The following is an 18,072-nucleotide window of genomic DNA, read 5'->3' on the forward strand; positions in this document are numbered from 1 at the left end:
GTCAACAATTTCCTTGACATTCGCTCAAATCAAATTCACAGTAAACGCTGTGGATGCCGGCATAAGTATGACCTTTAAGTCAACCTGATTTACTAGCCTAAGGTATGAATAGAAAAGCAATGCCCTAACAACAAAGACCAAAGAGTACAATAAGCTAAATTACACCAGATCAAAAATCCTTTAATTCCTCATGCAACAAACAAATAGCACAGTATGTACAATCGTAAAACCTCTTTCAAGACATTTACACACCACATTGACCTCTACACATCTGACTACAGACGATAAGTACACCTATGTACAGAGCTATTGTGCCTCTCACAATGCTACAAGTCAGGGACAACCAGAGAGAGGACATGGGGAGGAAGGGGGCAAACTGGCTGTTTTCCCAATTCCCTAACCTTCCTGAAGTGTGGATTTAAAAGCAATGTATTAGTGCAAGCATGGGTAAGACGTTTCCACCATATTCTCATATCTGTCCATTCCTTTGAATGTTAGGATGAAGGTTAGCGAATCAACCTTTCACCATCGACGAAGTATTAAATTACTGCCCTATTGTGGGCTCAATATTACTGGATGATTTTGACCTCATTGTTTCTTCACCTTCCTCCATGTTAGTTCCAACTTGTGTCAGATGACACTTTAAGCCAGTGTTAAGCTTGGTCAATTCAGTGATGCACTGAAATACAACTGAAATAAATAAAAAAATACAATTTCAATACTGACAATGGAGAAAATAATACACATCCTAAAACTCAGTACTAATGGATATCTTAACTCTGGTTGACAGACCACTGAAAGCTTAAACACCATAGTTAAACCAGATGGCGAGCATCAGAGGGAGCATAAGAAGAACCCGTACATTAAACCAAAGAATAAAAACCAGCTACGGTATGCATTTATGATAACTTACAGAAGCACGCCAGGAGTAACCACAATATTGATTACAGTGTTGCTAGGAAACCCAGTCATCAAAATAGTAGCTGTATATTATTCTGTAGTAAGACCTAGAAGTTCCAGAAAACCCATTAACTAATATCATTGAGAAATACAATATACATCACTTTAAAACAATGTCATAATAATAACTGCCACAATTATGTCTAATAAGCATGATCACTGGATATGCACTGAAGAAATATTGAAACACCTCATGGAATCATGTTCGAGGCCTTTGTCAACAGCCAGCTAGCACCCACATCTAATCAACATTACTTTCTGTATCTTGACTCAAGTTTTAAGTATGAGCTACTCTGAGCTAACATGCTAGCTAGCAAGTCCTCCGGATAAGATTACCGGATTTCACCAAATTTTATTCCAGTTATAGGATTAATCAATCACTTTTCCCTAGTTATAAACTCTGAATAATAATGTCCTTACTAGAATGCCCTTCTAGCCCATTAGAAACAAGCATTCAACAATGCTGTGGTATAAACATTGACATATATACTGTGTATATATATATATATACATATATACATACATACACACACAGTATATACGCTGTATGTATGTATCTCGTCATAATAATGGATGTAGTGTTAGTTAAATTTCCTTTGCCAGCAAGTCTTGTGGGCGGGACTACGTTTGTTAGGAAATGTCCTGCAGTGCTGTATATAAGGGACAACTGGCTGGCCTGCTAAAATACCTTGTAGATGTTCTCAGTTAATAAACACACTTAATAACAAATAAAGAGTGACACTTGGTGCATCTTTGTATCAATTTCTGAAACATGGAAAAAGCACTTGTATCCCTTCAGTTGAGATACTGTCCTGCAATAATATTCAAGCTCTGGAAGCTATTGTAAAACTGGCTTGAACTTCAGTGTATGCAATGTATGCTATATTATGCTTACAAAGTTACAATTGTCTCAATAGCAACTGGGCAAATACAAAGACGGTAAATATCAAAACAATCTAAAAGAAACAGAATGGTTGGCTGGTAGGTAGCACTATGTTGGTACTGTAACATTGCAGCACAGTTCTCCCACCCTATCCTCATCTCTCTCTCTCTCTGGGGTATGTGTGGTTAACACCCCCATCATGGAGTGTTGGTTTGGCCCGTCCTGGCTCGGCTCTGGTGTATGGGGGTGGCTATAGGTGACCCCATCTGTCTGGCGGGGGGAACTGGTCCACCTCGCCCACCTCTGAGCACTGCCTGTTTCCGAGAGTGAACGCCAGCTTGTAGCGCAGACGCACCTTCTCCTGCAAGAGGCAAACGTTGGAAGAGGGTCAGCAAGTGGTTTCACAAAGAGGATAGAAGCCCATCAGGTCCAAAAAGACCTAGCCTCTCAATGAATCTTTCCTTAATTCCTCAAATCCTCTCTCTTCGTCTCCACAAACCACATTGGATAAGAAAGTCAGAGAGGAGGGACCTTGAACCTCCAATACTGTTGAAAAGATGAGGAGATTAGCGCCCTAGTCCTACAGTGACTCTGGCCTGTGTATTAGAGAAGTGGGCTGCTCCCTAACCACGTGACCTGAATCAGAGAACCTCTGGGCCCTAGGAAGATCATATGACTTTTCCCTGACCATGTGAACTTACCATGAAATACTCGTGGCCCTGCTCTTACCTTCAGGGGATTGGCCAGCAGCATGACCTGTGTGATGGAGGCCGGGGGAAGGGTGGGGTTAAAGGGAGGCAGCTCTGTTCCTGACGGAGGCTGTAGCTTCACCTTCATGGACTGGAGGACAAGGAGAGGAGGGGTTAAGGAGTGTGTGAAAGTTACACACTGAAGATGGCTGCAAAGCCCGTGTACTCGATCCCTGATGCAGTGAAAGTAATACAAATAAATACAAAAATGAAGCTTTAGGCAACATATTTTTGAGTGAGGACCCCATCACCTTTTGTTTGGATGAAATGATATATATATGTTTGAGTGAGTAAGTATACAGGAGTGGACACATGTGTAAGTATTATACGAGTGCATGTGTACACATTGCCCTGAGACATGGCTGTAGGCTCCTTTGGCACCTAGACAGAGCAAGTGTGAACAAAGTGTGTGTGTGTGTGTGTGTACCATGTGTATATTGCACCTGTGTGTTACCTTGGGCACGGCGGCCTGAAGGACCACGTTCTGAACGTGCAGTGGTGCAGTGTTCAGCATGGACACCACTAACACCAGCACGTCTGGTCTGCAAGGGGGACAGTCTGAGGCAAAGTTCAACAGCACACGCACCCCATCCTTATCATAGGCCGTTACAGGGAGCCCTTTACCTGGAGGGGACAGAGGCAGTGAGAGGCTATATCAATGTTATCCAGACAGTGTACTGTGGACATCAAATGGTTAAAAAAGACTAACAACGTTCAATTTCACAGGAGGATATATAGCATGTCCCATTTCCCTTTGCACACTCCCCTCTCTCTACCTCCCTCCCCCCTATCTCCAGTACTCACTGGGTCTGATGGCCTCCAGGGGGACGTGCACGTTGCCCAGGGAGGCCTCCGGTCCTAGCCCCCTGGCTGGGCTGCCCCCCTGGAAGGAGGAGTGGTGGAAGGGGGAGAGGGAGCTGAACAGGGGGCTGCCTGGGGCAGAGCTCAGCGTCTGGGCTTTGGTGTGGGACAACGCAGGGGAGCCAGGCATGGGGCCAGGGAGGAGGGAGGTCGAGTAGAGGGGGACCTGGGGTACCATGGCCCCCAAGGAGGGTGGTACTACAGCCCCCATAGAGGCTGCCATCCCGAATCCGCTGCCAACACGCAAACTGGAAATGACAGAAAAACAACATGAGCTCTCTCTGGAAAAATAACTAAATCAAACAGGCAAGTGTGCAATCAAGAGCATGTTGATTTGTACCATATTCAGGATAATGTTGAGTAGCATCTGGTAATGTAATGATGTGACACACTATTAATGACAACCCTGAGACTTCGGATTACCTCAGAAGTGTTGCTTCACTTTATCCATGCGCTGAAGCACCTGATCTAATTCAATGTGGGTAATATAATACCTTGAAGTCATCTACAATATTTCCAGTGAAGTGAAGGGAGTAAGGTTAGTTGAGCACCTCTTTGGCTCTCCAAAGTCCAGCATGGCCAGGTCTTGGAGGTCCTGGAGGCTGTGGGTGACAGGGGCCGTGGCGGGGGCTGGCGCTGGCTGGACTGGGGGAAATACTGGGCCTGGCCCTGCTATAGTGCCAAACAAGTCCAGGCCAGGGTCAGGAGCCTGGAGATGGTTAAAATGGAGGAGACAATCACAAATCTACCCAATGTATCACAAGAGTTGTTCAAAACTCCTCACTGGTAAAGACACAGGAAATGACAGTAGAAAAAAAGTCATGCTTTTTAATGCTCTGACCATTGTGGTCCTCATCAGGAAGAACTACCTTTAAGGAGGTCCACGGATTCGCTATTTCATTCAGCGTTGGTTTTGATTGGCTGTTCAGAGAAGGAACTGGATCGTTCAGGCCTGAAAAAACACACAAAGGACATGAGTATTGACTCTTCTTTTACCAGATAAATTGACTGAGAACATATTATCTTTTACAGCAACGACTTGGAGAATAGTGACAGGGGGGAGGAGCGGGACGAATGAGACAACTGGAAGCTGGGGATGATTAGGTGGCCATGATGGTATGAGGACTAAATTAGGAATTTAGCCAGGACTGCACCAGATGCAGGGCAATGTTCCCCTCACTGCCCTGGGGCATTGTGATCCCCTTATACCAGAGGTAAGAGTACCCCCTATTGGCCCTCCAATACCCCTTCCAGCAGCATCTGGTCTCCCATCCAAGGATCTGCTTAGCTTCAGAGTCAAGCCAGCAGTGGGATGCTGCTGGCATAATGAAATTAAGTACCATGGGGCATTGTCTGAACATTGGTGATGAATACATTTAGAATACAAATCAAATAGGAAATATGGCCTATATTTAACAAGAATACATTTACACATAACTTCCATAAAATGCAAGGTCAGTGAGGTACCTAAGGATAGCAGCTCATCGTCAAGGAGAGAGAGAGCGTTGAGGGCCTTGTCGGTGGCTGGGTGGCTGGGGCTGCTGTTCTGACTGGCATGCAACCCGGCCAACCTTTTTGGAGGAGGAGGCAAGACAGGGATTGGGAACCCCAGGTGATTGGCTGAAGTGGGATCGGAGACCAATGGGAGAGGGGCAGGCGGAGGAGAGGTGGAGTTTGGAACGTCAATGCCAGCCAGGTCAATCAAGGTCTCTGTGTTGTCACTGTTCACTGTGGTCTCTGTAGAATAGAGAGGGAAAGAAGGATAGGTGGAGAGATGTAGAAGGAAGCAGAGAGAGGAATTGAAATCGAAGGAGGTAGAAAGGAAACAGTTTGCTCTGAAAGTGATATGAAAAGATATGAAAGTGTGTGTGTGTGTATACATTACGTGCCATCACTCACCTTCACCAGCTGCAGATCTAGGATCCTCGATGTCTCCATTCACAGTCTGTCCCTTGACAATCTTCTTGTAGGAGTTGATGACCCGTGAGAGGTCATCGCTGGCCTGCAGGATGTCACCTAGAGGGCAAAGGTCAGAGGTTAAGAGATGGAACAACAAATAACAATCTAAGAGGTTGAAAAACATTTGAATAACAAATGTATTTCCTCACCTAAACTTGTGTCGTTATCTTCAGTCTCTGTGGCCATTTTGAAAGCAGCCCGTCTCAACTTGTCGCAGCGGTCGTATAGTTCCTGGTATTACAGGGAATGTACGACGACATGCTTCAATCAGCCACTGACAGTTTACAATTCTAATTAATTTCACATAACATCAAAGTCTACCACGCTCGTATCATTCTAGCAGCCATTCCTAATTCGCTCCCTACCCCTTTCCCGTCCCCTTCCCATTGGTCCTAACACTTTGGTGTTTGCAGATAGGTAAGGAGTTAGCAATATGATAGAAGCTCCACCACTGCTTATACCAATCCAGACGTGGTAGGGAACAAATTGGGACTAGCTGTAAAACTGTGTTAAGGACTGGCTATAGCCTGAGGTGATACATAAGGTCCTTAATGCCTCACAGCAAGCAAAGAGGACAAGTATCTAAGTAACACACAGTTCAGACGCCAAACTTTTGGCAAGTAGAACTGAATAGACCTGAAGAACGGGCTGGCATGGCTGAGAACTCTGGTGACATACCAATTGGTTTCATACAACCGCTCTCTCAACACTGCAGACATACTCGTTGCTTTTGGGTTGAATTCAGGCATAACAGTCACCTCTCAGATGTCCTCCACCTGCGTATCAGCCATGACTGTGCTTCCGTTGTGGGTGTGGTAGCCAAGCAACCTTTATTTGCACGCAATTAACATCTATTAATATGCATGACCATTTTTCCTGACAGTGGAAGAACTGCTCTGGCAGAACTGCATGAAACAGAGGCGTGCCTCACCCGCACCGCGCCGAAAGAGCAGCAGAGGCTGACCAACTATTGTCAAAAGTCAGACGAGGCGCACTGTGGCTTCACAAGGCACTCTATCCCTGCTCTCCCAAAGAGAAAGTTAAATGCTTTAGTTTGGTGCGGCGATAGAGCGGTGTTTGAACTAGAGCTAAGTGTGATGTGTGTGGAGTCTGAACGGAACACACACCTTGATGATCTCTCTGTCTGACTGGGAGGACCTGTCCTTGTCGTAGTGGGACAGCATCTCACTCAGCAGCTTGACGTTGATGCCCACCTCTTCCAGGGTGTGGATGCGTTTGGTCACTTTCTGAACCCTGACATCGTCCTGGGAGAATGAGGGTTAATAAGATGTTCAAGACTTGTTACACATTGCTATAAAAGCCTTATATGCATGCGCAACAGTTATATTGTAAATGCATTCAGCCGTCCTGGGAAACAGAACAATACAAGTGTTATAGAAAACTACTAACATGGACGCATGATCGGCTATGATCACATTTTCTAAGCTCCATCTGTGTGTAATTATACAGTGTATTTATTATCCCATGATGAATTATTAAAGCAATAGGTCACCTCGGGGGTTTGTGGTATATGGCCAATATACCACGGCTAAGGGCTGTTCTTATGCACAATGCAACGCGGAGTGCCTGGATACAGCCCATAGGCCGTGGTATATTGGCCATATACCACAACCCCCTCTGTGACCTATTGCTATTATAAACCGTTTTCAAACGTCTATAAGAACAGTAAAAATAAATGTTTCCTCGTACCTGTGGTCTCACATACCATGGCTTTCAGCCAATCAGCATTCAGGGCTGATAAAATACTCTATAAGCATTTATTACCACTCAAAGCTAGTTAGAACAGTCTTATGAACCCATTATGACTATAAACACACAGGTGGTATGTCACAGGCTGAGTATGAGCATTCACAACAGCTTACGGCTCTTTACAACCGCCTTTATAAGCACTTAAAGGGCATGTCGTTGTCTCTCACCTCCTTCACCATGTTCTTGATGAGCCTGTTGGCTTCCTGCAGGTCCTCTGGGTTTTTGCTCCTCAGAAGCTCTGCTAGTAGCTAAACACACATGAAGGCATGTCTCTGTGAAATCACCATGGTGACACTGACATCTGCTGGTTTGACTCTGTCTGTACATCAGTGGTCAGCAATGCTGGTCCTAGAGACCTAGAAGGAATGCAGGCTTTTGTTCCAGTCTGATAACCCCTGTTTTAGCAAATCAAGGTTTCAGTGATTTGTTGTAAGTAGGTGTGTTAGTGCTAGGCTGAAACAAAAGACTGCACACCACATATACAGTGGTTCTCTAGGACCAGGATCAGGATTAAAGACCAGTACTGTGGATACACTCAGTCTGAACCCAGTGTCTCACCTTGCCCATGTCCTCATTGTCAAACACAGGGTTCTTGGGACGTGTGGGGGGTGAAGGAATCAGAGTCTTGTCCACTGGGAGCTCAGGATCCATAGTTACAAGGCCTGAAGAACGGAAGGTAGTTCACAGATAAGATTTTTAAAAATAACTCAAAATAACTCTATGAGACTATTCATCACAAACAGAGTTCCATTTCAAATCAATGAGGAAAATTGAGGAAGAATATCAGTTTACTTCCTGAATTGAAATTAAATGGTATTAAGCAGGAAACCTAGCGGTTATTGATACAGTGACATATTAGGATATAATTATATTTTTTTACCCCGTTTTCGTGGTATCCAATTGTTTAGTAGCTACTATCTTGTCTCATCGCTACAACTCCCGTACGGGTATCAGGATATAATTTGACGATATATCGTATTCTATTGACAATCCAAATATTATTTTTGTGCTAGTTTACTGTAGATAAAACCAAAACTCACATATTTTTCCTTCATAGCTTGTTCTCCATCTTCTTTTTAAATAGGGAGCAAATTTGTTATGAGCTATTTTATTTCCATGACTGATCAAAACGTGTTGTCATGGCTTTCCTGTTCCTCTGCAGCAGACATATGGTGAGCAATATGTTTGGAACATCGAATCGCAATAAAATCACAGTATTTAATCGCGTGAATTGCAATACATATCGTATCGGCAGCTAAGTATCGTGAGGTCCCTGGTAATTCCCAGCCATAGTGGCTGTGGTAACTAGTGGAAACCAGGTCTTACCCTGTCTCCTTAGTGTCTGGTATGCTTCGTTGATTTTGGCCTCGTTGGGGAAAGCCACTGTCCAGCTGTACAGCATCTCAATAATCTTTGTCTTTACCTTCTCTGGTACTCTGTCTCCCATGTACTAGATAGAAGTGTACCAGATCTTTGTCATTGATGTATTCACACACAGAACAATAGGAAAATAGAAGAAGAATAGAATAACACATTCAGGATACCAAGTCCACTCACCTTAGGAGAAACAACTTTGATCAGCTCGTTCAGAAACCGATATTTCCCGATTTCATTATGAAACCTTCTCCCGCAGTTCTTCATACATGCTTCTAATACCTTGGAGAATTACACGTGGACATTTGGTCAAACACATGGACACATAGGTAGCCCTGAGACAAGGCTGTATACACCATATGAGTACATACAGCTATGTCTCAGGACTAGAACAGAATAGTGGATGAAATTAAATAGTACAAACAAACAATACTCACTGTTAAAGCCTGAAGCGCCTCCCATTCTTGTGGCGATTGGATTTTGTGAACCAGCAACCTGACAGATATCTGGGGACTGCACAAAGAGATTGGGTTAAATTGGCCCATTTCCTATACATACTATAGCAATGGGTCAAATGAAGCTAATACATACTGAATCTCTGTATTAGCTAATACATACTGAATGGTATCAGGTGAATCAGGAAGTAACATACCCTTCCAATTCCTTATTGATCTGGTCACAGAAACCGATGATGTACTCCCAATCTTCCTGTCTGTTTGTTGGATGGGTGGCTTTATCTATAGTGAGATCAAATACAAATAAAACCTGTTTAACACATGTCTTTACAGTTGAGAGTTGACCGACTGGTTGAAAGGACAACACATGTGAGCAACCGGACACTGACAGTAAAGAATTCGACTGTCATCCATCCTCTGTCATCATCCACATTGCACTGGCTACTGTACCACAAAGCGCATACATGCAGTGAAGCCACCACCAAAGATGTTTTATCTGTGCCACCAGTTCCTCGAAAGGCTATCAATTATATCTGTCAACCAACACAAGATATGCGCTTGATATCAAAATCCTCAATTTAGCTGTCTCGATATCAAAAGGGAGCTCAGCTGAGGTGCAGTGGCCACATCCCCTGGGTTTATGCTTGAATGTCCGCCTCCCACAACTGATCCAGATTCAGTGCACAGCTTTCCTGAAACGGCTGCTTCGAACGACAACGCTAACACAGATCTTATAACGGGGATGCCTCGAAGGCAGTAGCCCTGGAGGATTGCAGACAGTTCAACAGATTGCACTCTTCATTACTTCATTCATACATTCACTCCATTCATTCAATGCAATATGCTAATAATATAAATGAATTGACTGGATACATAGGTTAATTCACTCACTGAGCCAGGATTCTAGCGTCTCCCCTTCCTGGTACGCCATAGCATTGGAAACATCGCGTGATGACATCACCAATGTGTGCAACTATGCGCGAGAATCACGCAGTCTGCGTTTTCAATGAAACCTAGAAAAATATGCATTTATTGTTTGGTGTGAAATTTAGAAATTCAAATATTTAGCTGAATAATGCTTTATTTTGGAAAATAAATCATAGAAATTAGTTTTGCTTTATGGCATCTACCAGGGAGCTTACCCAGGGGTCTTCGCACCACACTTTCCAAGATGGCTGCCTCCGTCACAGGTTTACTAAAACCTTGGACACCAAGGTAATTATAATTTTGCTGATTAACGACGCTATGGATGTGTATCTTAACACTGTGATACTGCACTAGTATGACACTTGTCATTGCACAAGTTTATTACAACTACGTTAGCTAATTCAGCTACCTACAGTCAGTAACATTTACATTAAACTTTTTAGTATTTATTTAGAGACATGCCACCCACTGTATTCATTGTAACAAAATCACCCGTGCTGTAAGAACAAGTTTGTGAATCAGTGTGAGTGAGTGTGGCTGGCTACGATTTGTTCATGTAGATTTTAACAAGCACAAACACTGTAGCTCTGATCCAGGGCGCGAGGTGACAGTACCAGAGTTAAGAAACACTAGTTACCCCATATGTTTCTGCAAACAACATTAGATGGTTAAATGATCAGGTATAGATATTGTCCATGATATGCTATAACCATTGCATTGTATTTGACTATTAAACATGAAGTGTCATAATCTTCTGTTGCTCATGCTTCTCTAGGGTACTCCTGGTGAGATGGAGCAGGTACAACCCTTACTACCTGGAGCCTGAGCCTAGGAAAGAGGTGTACCACATCCCAGAGACTGAGCTCACACCTGAGCAGAAAGAGGAGAGGGAGCTGAAATCTGTCAGGCCCATAAAGGCAGCCACCAACTCTGTTACCAGCTCTGTTTTCAACGACCCTGTGCTGAGGTACCTAACCCCAACACACATTAATGCATAAGCCTACAAACACTGAAATACATGTAGCTCAGTCATGTGGTTGTGTGTTTACCCTGTCAAGTCTGAATTACAGCTGATCACTATTCTTTCTCTTCACAGCAAGTTTGTCAACATGATGATGAAAGATGGTGACAAGATTATTGCCAAAGGTATCATCACACAGGTATAGTGGGATTCTTTGGAACTGTTTGATATAGTTTGCCAAGTAATGTAAATATACACTAATGCCCATCCTTCTCTTCTCAGACATTGGAGAACATGAAGAGAAAGCAGGTGGAGAAGTACCACAAAGCCCCCGAGGTAAAGAAGGCAGAGATCGAGTGTAATCCATACGTCATCTTCCACCAGGCTCTGGAGAACTGCAAGCCTGTTATTGGCCTGGCTAGCATTCAGAAAGGGGGCAAGTTCTATCAGGTCAGTACCCTCACCATTTCTACGGAGTCACCAGGGTCTTATTCATTAGTTCACAACGTAGCAAAACATTTTGCATCGTAGCAAAACATTCTGCAACATAATGAAAACAGGGGTTCTGGTAGTCCCTCCCTGTTTGTCTTTTTCTTGTCTTTGGTGCCTAATGAACACAACCTTTAGTTTGTAGAAAAATATACATCAACTCATTATTCTCCACAATAGACATGACAAATGTAATGTATCTTTAGTGTCATACAGTATGTGTAATGACATCCTGTATTGTCCCTCTCCACTCTGCAGGTGCCCATACCTCTGACAGACAACAGGCGGCGCTTCCTGGCCATGAAGTGGATGATCACAGAGTGCCGGGACAACAAGCACAGACGCACACTAATGTACGAAAAACTATCCCAGGAACTGCTGGCCGCCTTCTCCAAGGAGGGAAACGTGGTCAAACGGAAACACGAACTGCACAAGATGGCTGAATCCAACAGAGCCTACGCCCACTATCGCTGGTGGTAGTCGACTTTGAAGTCTGAGTGCAGCATTCAAAATGGGACCTTTTGGACTGGAAGGAATTCAATCCATTGTCCCTTTGGTCAAACTTGAGATGGAGTTCCTTGTTGGAAAATAAAAACATCATGGACATTTGTGCAACACATCATGGGAGATTGTCTTCAATGTAGGGCATTGACAGGCTATGTAAATATAAATCTCTTGGACTCCATTGTGAAATATTTGGAATGGTGTGTATCCAAGTATACTGACCACAAATACAGTTACTTGTAAATGTGGCTTCTTTTACTAACATTGTATTATGGTTCAATAAAGAATGATTGTGAAAACATTACAAATGACATCACATACTGTATTTAGAATATAGGTGCATTCAGTGACATCTTCAAATAAATAAAAGCTTAGGTCGATTTTATTTTAATTTGATTTTATTCATCTTCAGTCAATGTACAGCAGTAGCAAAAATGAAATTGACCAATGTTGGTACTTCTGACATTTGAACAGATACCCAACTACAGTAATGGAAATATTTATAGGAAAATATACACTGAGCTCTGTCTTCACGCAGTAAACTCAAACTTTCTATATATCTACTTGGGTAGATAAATGTACAAAATGCTCAAACTTTTTTGGTAATTCTGTGTAAAACAAATGGCATGTACGCAAATCACTAGTCGGTAAATTGTGAGTGCTGCACTTCCTGTCTAAATTAGGTTTCTACTGAATGACTTTACTTTGAATACTTGGTCTTTATGTAGCAATAAATAGGCCCTATAGCATATACACATTTACTTCAATAATCTTCTTTCAACATCATGGCCCTATCAAATATGCTCAAACTAGTGGATGACCAACAGGTTTATTTTAGTGCTTAATGTACACTGAAAACCACAGTTTTGAATGAAAACTGTTGAGAAACACTGATCTAGTGAACTAAATGTAAAACAATAGAAAAGTTATGTCAGTCACCCAAGTGTTACTATTCCGATTCCACAACTACTATTACCAAATAAACTTTTCATTAGGGCCAACAGAGGTTACTAAAATAGCCTACTAACTAACACAATATTTGCGATCATATCTTCAAAAAAATTATATGGTTCTTCCCTCTTCAAAGAGTTTCAGTCAATGTCCCTGCTGGAATTATCAACGATTCCCCATGCCTCCCTCACTTTCTTGCAGTAATCACTGAGCTGACATAACTAGGGTAGGAAAAATATCTGCAATGGATCACATTAGATCAGTGATTACTATGAGGAAGGAAGGATAGATGAATGTTAAAGATATTGGAACAGGACCTAGAAATAGTCTGCTGCTTGATTGTGTGCAGTGGTTTTTCCAAGACACCGTGTTTGGTTTTGTGAGCGTATTAAAGCACTCGGTCAGCACACAGTGTAACATTATAAAACGTACATATTCTGAACTACAAAAACTAGTAGATGTGGACTTCTTCAATAAAGTGAAGCTGGTAAAAGCTTAGTGCTGGTGGAATGAATCTCAGACGTACTACTGTTTTGAAAATCTAACAGCAACGAGTAGTGAACAGTCAGACAGAACTTATAAAGTCACTATAATGCAGTAATATTCTCAGCTTCCAAACTGAATAAATGTTTGCATTGTGGTGCGCAGTTTTCCCAAGCCGAAAGCAAAAAGCCAGCATCCATTTTGTAGCACCAAAGTGTGGACTATGTCGTTTAAAAGAGGTACAGTACATCTTAGAGACTTGTGAATACAAAAACATCTGCAAAACTAGTTGTTCTTATTATAATCAGCAAAAACTGACTATAACTTCCAGCTTTGACGATATTACTGTCTATATTGGCATCACATGTACTACAAAACTATTTTTCAGATAAACTTGTGATATTAACAATTCAGAAACTAGGATTCAGACCATAAAAAGTCAAATATATTGATATTTTCAGAAAGGAAATATTACAAATTACTTATGACAAATCTCTTGTTCCCAAATCCTAATAATACCAAATTGTCACCCTCTCTTGTCATGTGCTTTTTGACCTTAGAGGAAACGAAGAGGCTTAAGAGTCATTGGCAGCAGGGTGGACCCACATGGAGTTACATGCGTTGTGTTAATCTTTTGCTTGATTGATTTTGTCAAAAATCCCTCAACTCTAGCCAAAATGCTTTTCAGTCATTTTAATCTACCACTCAAACAACAGGTGCGTTTAAAACAAAAGTTGACTGTAAAGTATTTTGTCCAATTGATTTGGACCCTATGACTGCATTTAGACAGGCAGCCCAATTCTGATATTTCACCTAATTATTGGCAAAATAGTTAATCTGATTGGTAAAAACACAAATTACTGGTAAAACAAAATAAAGACCAGAATTGGGCTGTCTATGTAAAAGCAGCCTATTTTGTAAAGCATTGATTGTAAGATCCATACATTCACTTGGGCCTAATGAATGTCTAAGCTCTCGAAAAGTTCTGCAGACCTCTCAAGATTCTTTGTAGAAACATTTACGAAGTTCATCACCTTTGAAAACAGTATCAGTAACGACTGGCAGAAGATCTATAAGATTAACTCAATCATGGTCAAGCCCACGTGACTGGAATGTGTATCTGAACTACTTATGTAGAATAGTGAAATGTCTCATAACATTGGAATGTCAGAAAGCAAAGGGATTGATAATAAATAATTAGACTGGAGTAAAAACTGCAATTCGAAACCCACAAAATATCCTGAATTTCAGTCAAACTTGCTTCAAACCAATCCAATTCAAATACACCTCTCGCCAAAATAAACCCTTTTAACAACCATTTACAATTGCACATTTCAAACCGACTATCTGGCTAGTGGAAATATCCCTGCTGCTAACCAGACTGACTAGTGGCTACCCCATGGCAAAGCCCAGCAAAAAAAGTGTCCTTTCTGGAATCATTCACTATGCAGCCCCTCTCCCAATACTATCATTCAGGGTCACATTCAGTAGACACGAAACGGGAGATTCCAACCCGAGCTCGTCCAATCCCATGTTGTTCCTATTGAACACCACCCACCTACTGTAGCCTGGCCTAGCCTCAGTCTAGTCGGTGACTTCGCTGTAGTAGTATTTCTGGGCCGTGTCGCTGAGCATCCAGCCCCCGGCTCTGAACTCCAGGATCTCCAGTAGCAGAAGACGGGCCATGGAGCTCAGGCCCTCCTGCAGTAGGAAGCCGTCCCGCAGCAGGTAGAAGAGCTCGTCCATCTTCTGTCCGTCCATCTTCTCCAGCTGGTCCCCGATGCGGTGCAGCTGGAGCACCAGGCAGTCTACCTGGGGGAAGGAAAGGAGAAGCAAAGGAGCACCAATATTAAACAAACGCATATCATTATCAGAGAAGGGGAAATCACATTCAGAGATGTACTCAGGCTATAGCATGTACATTTGTTTTCAGATTTCAAACAGTAGCCACTATATAAAGCCGGACATTTTAGCAAAAACATTTACATTTGGTTCTCCCTTTAATCTGAAATGTATGTTTGGTAAATAACCAACATATTGCACTTTAAGAAGTGAGAGACAATTGAAATATGTCCTCAGTTGAAATACTAAAAAAGGTGCTGTGCCATATTTGACCCACCTCTTCCTCGTTGTTCAGCGAGTCAGGCTGAGCCAGCCTTAACAGGCAGTCAAACACAGGATGCACCAGAGCCACCATAGGCATGTTATTCACCTGGGGAGGTGAAAACACAAGGACCTATTAACATTTCATTGATAAGAAAAGCTTCTATGCGTATATATTTTGGGGCGGCAGGGTAGGCTAGTGGTTAGAGCGTTGGGCTACTAACCGAAAGGTTGCAAGTTTGAATCTCCTAGCTGACTAGGTACAAATCTGTCGTTCTGCCCCTGAACAAGGCAGTTAACCCACTGTTCCTAGGCCGTCATTGAAAATAAGATTTTGTTCTTAACTGATTTGCCTACTTAAATAAAGATTAAAAAATAAAAAATTCCATGAAGAAATAGCTCAAATAAAACTGGAGAGTACGATGCCCGATTCACACTATAGGGATGAACCGTACTGCGCAGGTTTTGGATATTGTCCTTGCACAATGTTCTTTCCAGTACGGTTCCAGCAATTATGATGGATGCCCAGCACAGCTTGGCTCAGTTCAGTCTTGTGAATAGGTTGTTAGATATCTCCAGTTAGAATATGAATAGGGATTCTGGAATGTTTTGGCTCATACCTTGAGGTAGTCGAAGACGTTGCAGATGAAGGTGACGAAGCAGACCCACTCCTGCGGTGAGCGAAGCCGTGTGTCCTCCCGGGCCACGAACTCCAGCTGCAGCCGGTTGAGCAGATTCCGCCGGAACACGTTTCCGTTGTTGTGCCTGGCCTCAGCCTGCAAGGTGTGGTAGAGAGATCACACACAGCCATAAGCATCTGTATGGTTCCAGTCTATGGATATATACAACTAGGAAGTTAAAGCACTGATCCCGGGGAGCAAAATAGTAGGATTGGGTTGAGTAGGATTGAGTTGCCATTTGACAATGATAAACCCCTTGATCCCCACCACCCCTAAGCTGCCCACCCACCAAATGGTTAGGATTTGAAGACGGTAAGCTGATCTTAGATCTGAGCTTCTAGAGAGGAGCTCATTTGACCTTGTTTACAGTCAAACTCCAGCTTTAGTTCACACCATGTTCTAGGCCTAGCTGTGAAGCCCTAGTCAAAGATTATTCCCCTTACTGTTGTTACCACCATTACTATCAGCCAGAAAGGCAAGTAGTTTTAAGGTGATTATTACCATACCTGAACGATAGTGTAGCAAATGCGTCCTGCCTCTTTGCTGAAGACCTGGTCCTTCAAAGACTGGTCCACGATGACATTGGACACCTTCTCCAGGTCCACCGTGCTGGGCTCTGAGGGCAGAGAGAGGGCTAATCCAAAGACAGCCACACTTACACTTGCTACTGGGTCACGTTCAATAGGCACAAAATTTGACAATAACGCTCTGAAACGGCAAGGTTGCATCTGAGCATGCCCAATAACAAAGTTGTTTTCTTTTTCTAGATTTTGAAATCTATTGCTACGGTTTGCACGAATGAACATGACACTGTACTATGTACTTAATTGTAAAAACAAAACATTATCCATCTGACTGTGTTGATTTTTCACACAGACCTTTATATACATCTTCACAGAATCACTACATTAGGGACTGACCTTTCAGGGCCGTTTTCAGCAGATTCTGGGTCTCCAAATCAAAAGACTGAATCTTGTAGTCCTCTTTACAGTTTTCCATTTTTTACAAGTGATACTGAAAAAGACCATGGATACAGACAGACTATGTTTTCAAACATTTCAAGCGAAATTCATTAGACAGAACTGTCTCAGCACAAAGCTGTCTAACGCTGTTGTCATCAATCTGGCTGCCCCCCAGGCCTCTTTCATAGGGGGATATGGGGGATTAAGCCAACATACACAGTTCCTCTAATATTGCTCAAATAAAAAGGTCGTTTGCATACAAGCAATGTAGAAACAGATTTATCATATCTTCAAATACCAATAGTTAATTGCCATTTGTATCTTAGAGGATGCATTTCCCACCCATCCATTGTAAAAAGTCACAATGAAATTGCATGACTTCTACTGGGTCAGGAGTTGCATTTTCAAACAAACGAAACCTTTGCAGCAGCCTAACCTCGTTCCCAGGATATGGAAGGGCAGCAAGTCTGGTGCACGAGACTAGCAACAACCTGTCCCGTTGCATCAAACTGCACTACATGCCAACCCAGCAATAAATACCGGTAACAGTTAGCGGTATTAATATTTCACCATACGAGATTGGATCGAGCTACCTAAAAAAAATTGGCTGCTACTAAACATGCACGCAATTAATGCAAAAAGTCGGTACAATTTAGCTAGCTATCAAACTAGAATTAGTAACGAAACAACTAGCTAGCTAGTTAACGACTTGTTACACAGATAACGTTAGTTACCAAGCGAATATGTTTGAAAATGAGTTGTTGAGTGGCTAGCTAGCTAAGCTAACTGACTTGCCAAGTCTGATTTACAAGAGCTCAAATTATGTTCGTTCAGGTTTCTAAATATAAACTTAAATCAAGACTTACTTTCCTAAAGTTAAGTTTGAAGCAGTGATTACATTGTACATACACCCTCCACTGTGCTGTGCAGTTTGTTCCTCACTTCCTGAGTGCTTTCTGCGCACGCGCTGTGTTCCAACGAAACCCACATTATTACAATCT

At 42.5% G+C, this 18,072-nt stretch overlaps 3 protein-coding genes across 7 annotated transcripts; 1 reads left to right on the forward strand and 2 right to left on the reverse strand.

The window, feature by feature from the left end:
* Nucleotides 1–155: 155 nt before the first annotated feature.
* gga3b (golgi associated, gamma adaptin ear containing, ARF binding protein 3b) lies at nt 156–9,994 on the reverse strand. The gene is made up of 17 exons (XM_042317736.1): nt 9,903–9,994; nt 9,209–9,293; nt 8,994–9,069; nt 8,740–8,838; nt 8,509–8,632; nt 7,741–7,844; nt 7,350–7,430; nt 6,540–6,677; nt 5,562–5,643; nt 5,353–5,469; nt 4,921–5,190; nt 4,323–4,405; nt 4,005–4,162; nt 3,397–3,701; nt 3,047–3,216; nt 2,573–2,683; nt 156–2,204 (listed from the first exon to the last, which is right to left on the reverse strand). Exons 1-17 carry the CDS (start codon nt 9,967–9,969, stop codon nt 2,094–2,096), a joined length of 2,181 nt encoding a protein of 726 aa, XP_042173670.1. The 5' UTR covers nt 9,970–9,994; the 3' UTR covers nt 156–2,093.
* A 75-nt stretch (nt 9,995–10,069) lies between these two features.
* On the forward strand, nt 10,070–12,277 carry mrps7 (mitochondrial ribosomal protein S7). Its single transcript, XM_024390734.2, has 5 exons — nt 10,070–10,226; nt 10,714–10,905; nt 11,035–11,098; nt 11,182–11,349; nt 11,647–12,277. The coding sequence occupies exons 1-5, from the start codon at nt 10,183–10,185 to the stop codon at nt 11,866–11,868; spliced, it is 690 nt and encodes a 229-aa protein (XP_024246502.1). The 5' UTR covers nt 10,070–10,182; the 3' UTR covers nt 11,869–12,277.
* Nucleotides 12,273–18,062, reverse strand: mif4gdb (MIF4G domain containing b). Of its 5 annotated transcripts, none has more exons than XM_024410794.2 (6): nt 17,938–18,062; nt 17,030–17,123; nt 16,616–16,725; nt 16,050–16,205; nt 15,446–15,538; nt 12,273–15,138 (listed from the first exon to the last, which is right to left on the reverse strand). In XM_024410794.2, exons 2-6 carry the CDS (start codon nt 17,106–17,108, stop codon nt 14,911–14,913), a joined length of 666 nt encoding a protein of 221 aa, XP_024266562.1. In that variant the 5' UTR covers nt 17,109–17,123; nt 17,938–18,062; the 3' UTR covers nt 12,273–14,910. The 5 variants fall into 5 exon arrangements, with proteins under 5 accessions (XP_024266562.1, XP_024266559.1, XP_042173673.1 ...); XM_024410791.2 differs by having other exon boundaries at nt 16,616–16,743; XM_042317739.1 differs by having other exon boundaries at nt 17,981–18,054.
* Nucleotides 18,063–18,072: the final 10 nt, after the last annotated feature.

This window comes from Oncorhynchus tshawytscha, unplaced genomic scaffold, assembly GCF_018296145.1.
Source record: "Oncorhynchus tshawytscha isolate Ot180627B unplaced genomic scaffold, Otsh_v2.0 Un_contig_7015_pilon_pilon, whole genome shotgun sequence".
Taxonomy (NCBI): Eukaryota; Metazoa; Chordata; class Actinopteri; order Salmoniformes; family Salmonidae; genus Oncorhynchus; species Oncorhynchus tshawytscha.

What these genes read in the sequence shown, in the direction of transcription:
- gga3b (XM_042317736.1), bottom strand. Translation starts at nt 9,969, where the DNA reads ATGTCATCACGCGATGTTTCCAATGCTATGGCGTACCAGGAAGGGGAG. An exon ending in ACAATGAGGACATGGGCAAG is followed by an intron (nt 7,431 to 7,740) that starts GTGAGACACTGG and finishes ATGTGTGTTTAG; the next exon opens with CTACTAGCAGAGCTTCTGAG. An exon ending in TCAAGAACATGGTGAAGGAG is followed by an intron (nt 6,678 to 7,349) that starts GTGAGAGACAAC and finishes TCATTCTCCCAG; the next exon opens with GACGATGTCAGGGTTCAGAA.
- mrps7 (XM_024390734.2), top strand. Translation starts at nt 10,183, where the DNA reads ATGGCTGCCTCCGTCACAGGTTTACTAAAACCTTGGACACCAAG. An exon ending in CCAAAGGTATCATCACACAG is followed by an intron (nt 11,099 to 11,181) that starts GTATAGTGGGAT and finishes TTCTCTTCTCAG; the next exon opens with ACATTGGAGAACATGAAGAG. An exon ending in AAGGGGGCAAGTTCTATCAG is followed by an intron (nt 11,350 to 11,646) that starts GTCAGTACCCTC and finishes TCCACTCTGCAG; the next exon opens with GTGCCCATACCTCTGACAGA.
- mif4gdb (XM_024410791.2), bottom strand. Translation starts at nt 17,108, where the DNA reads ATGGAAAACTGTAAAGAGGACTACAAGATTCAGTCTTTTGATTTGGAG. An exon ending in ACGTCTTCGACTACCTCAAG is followed by an intron (nt 15,539 to 16,049) that starts GTATGAGCCAAA and finishes TCACCTCCCCAG; the next exon opens with GTGAATAACATGCCTATGGT. An exon ending in CGCTGAACAACGAGGAAGAG is followed by an intron (nt 15,139 to 15,445) that starts GTGGGTCAAATA and finishes TCCTTCCCCCAG; the next exon opens with GTAGACTGCCTGGTGCTCCA.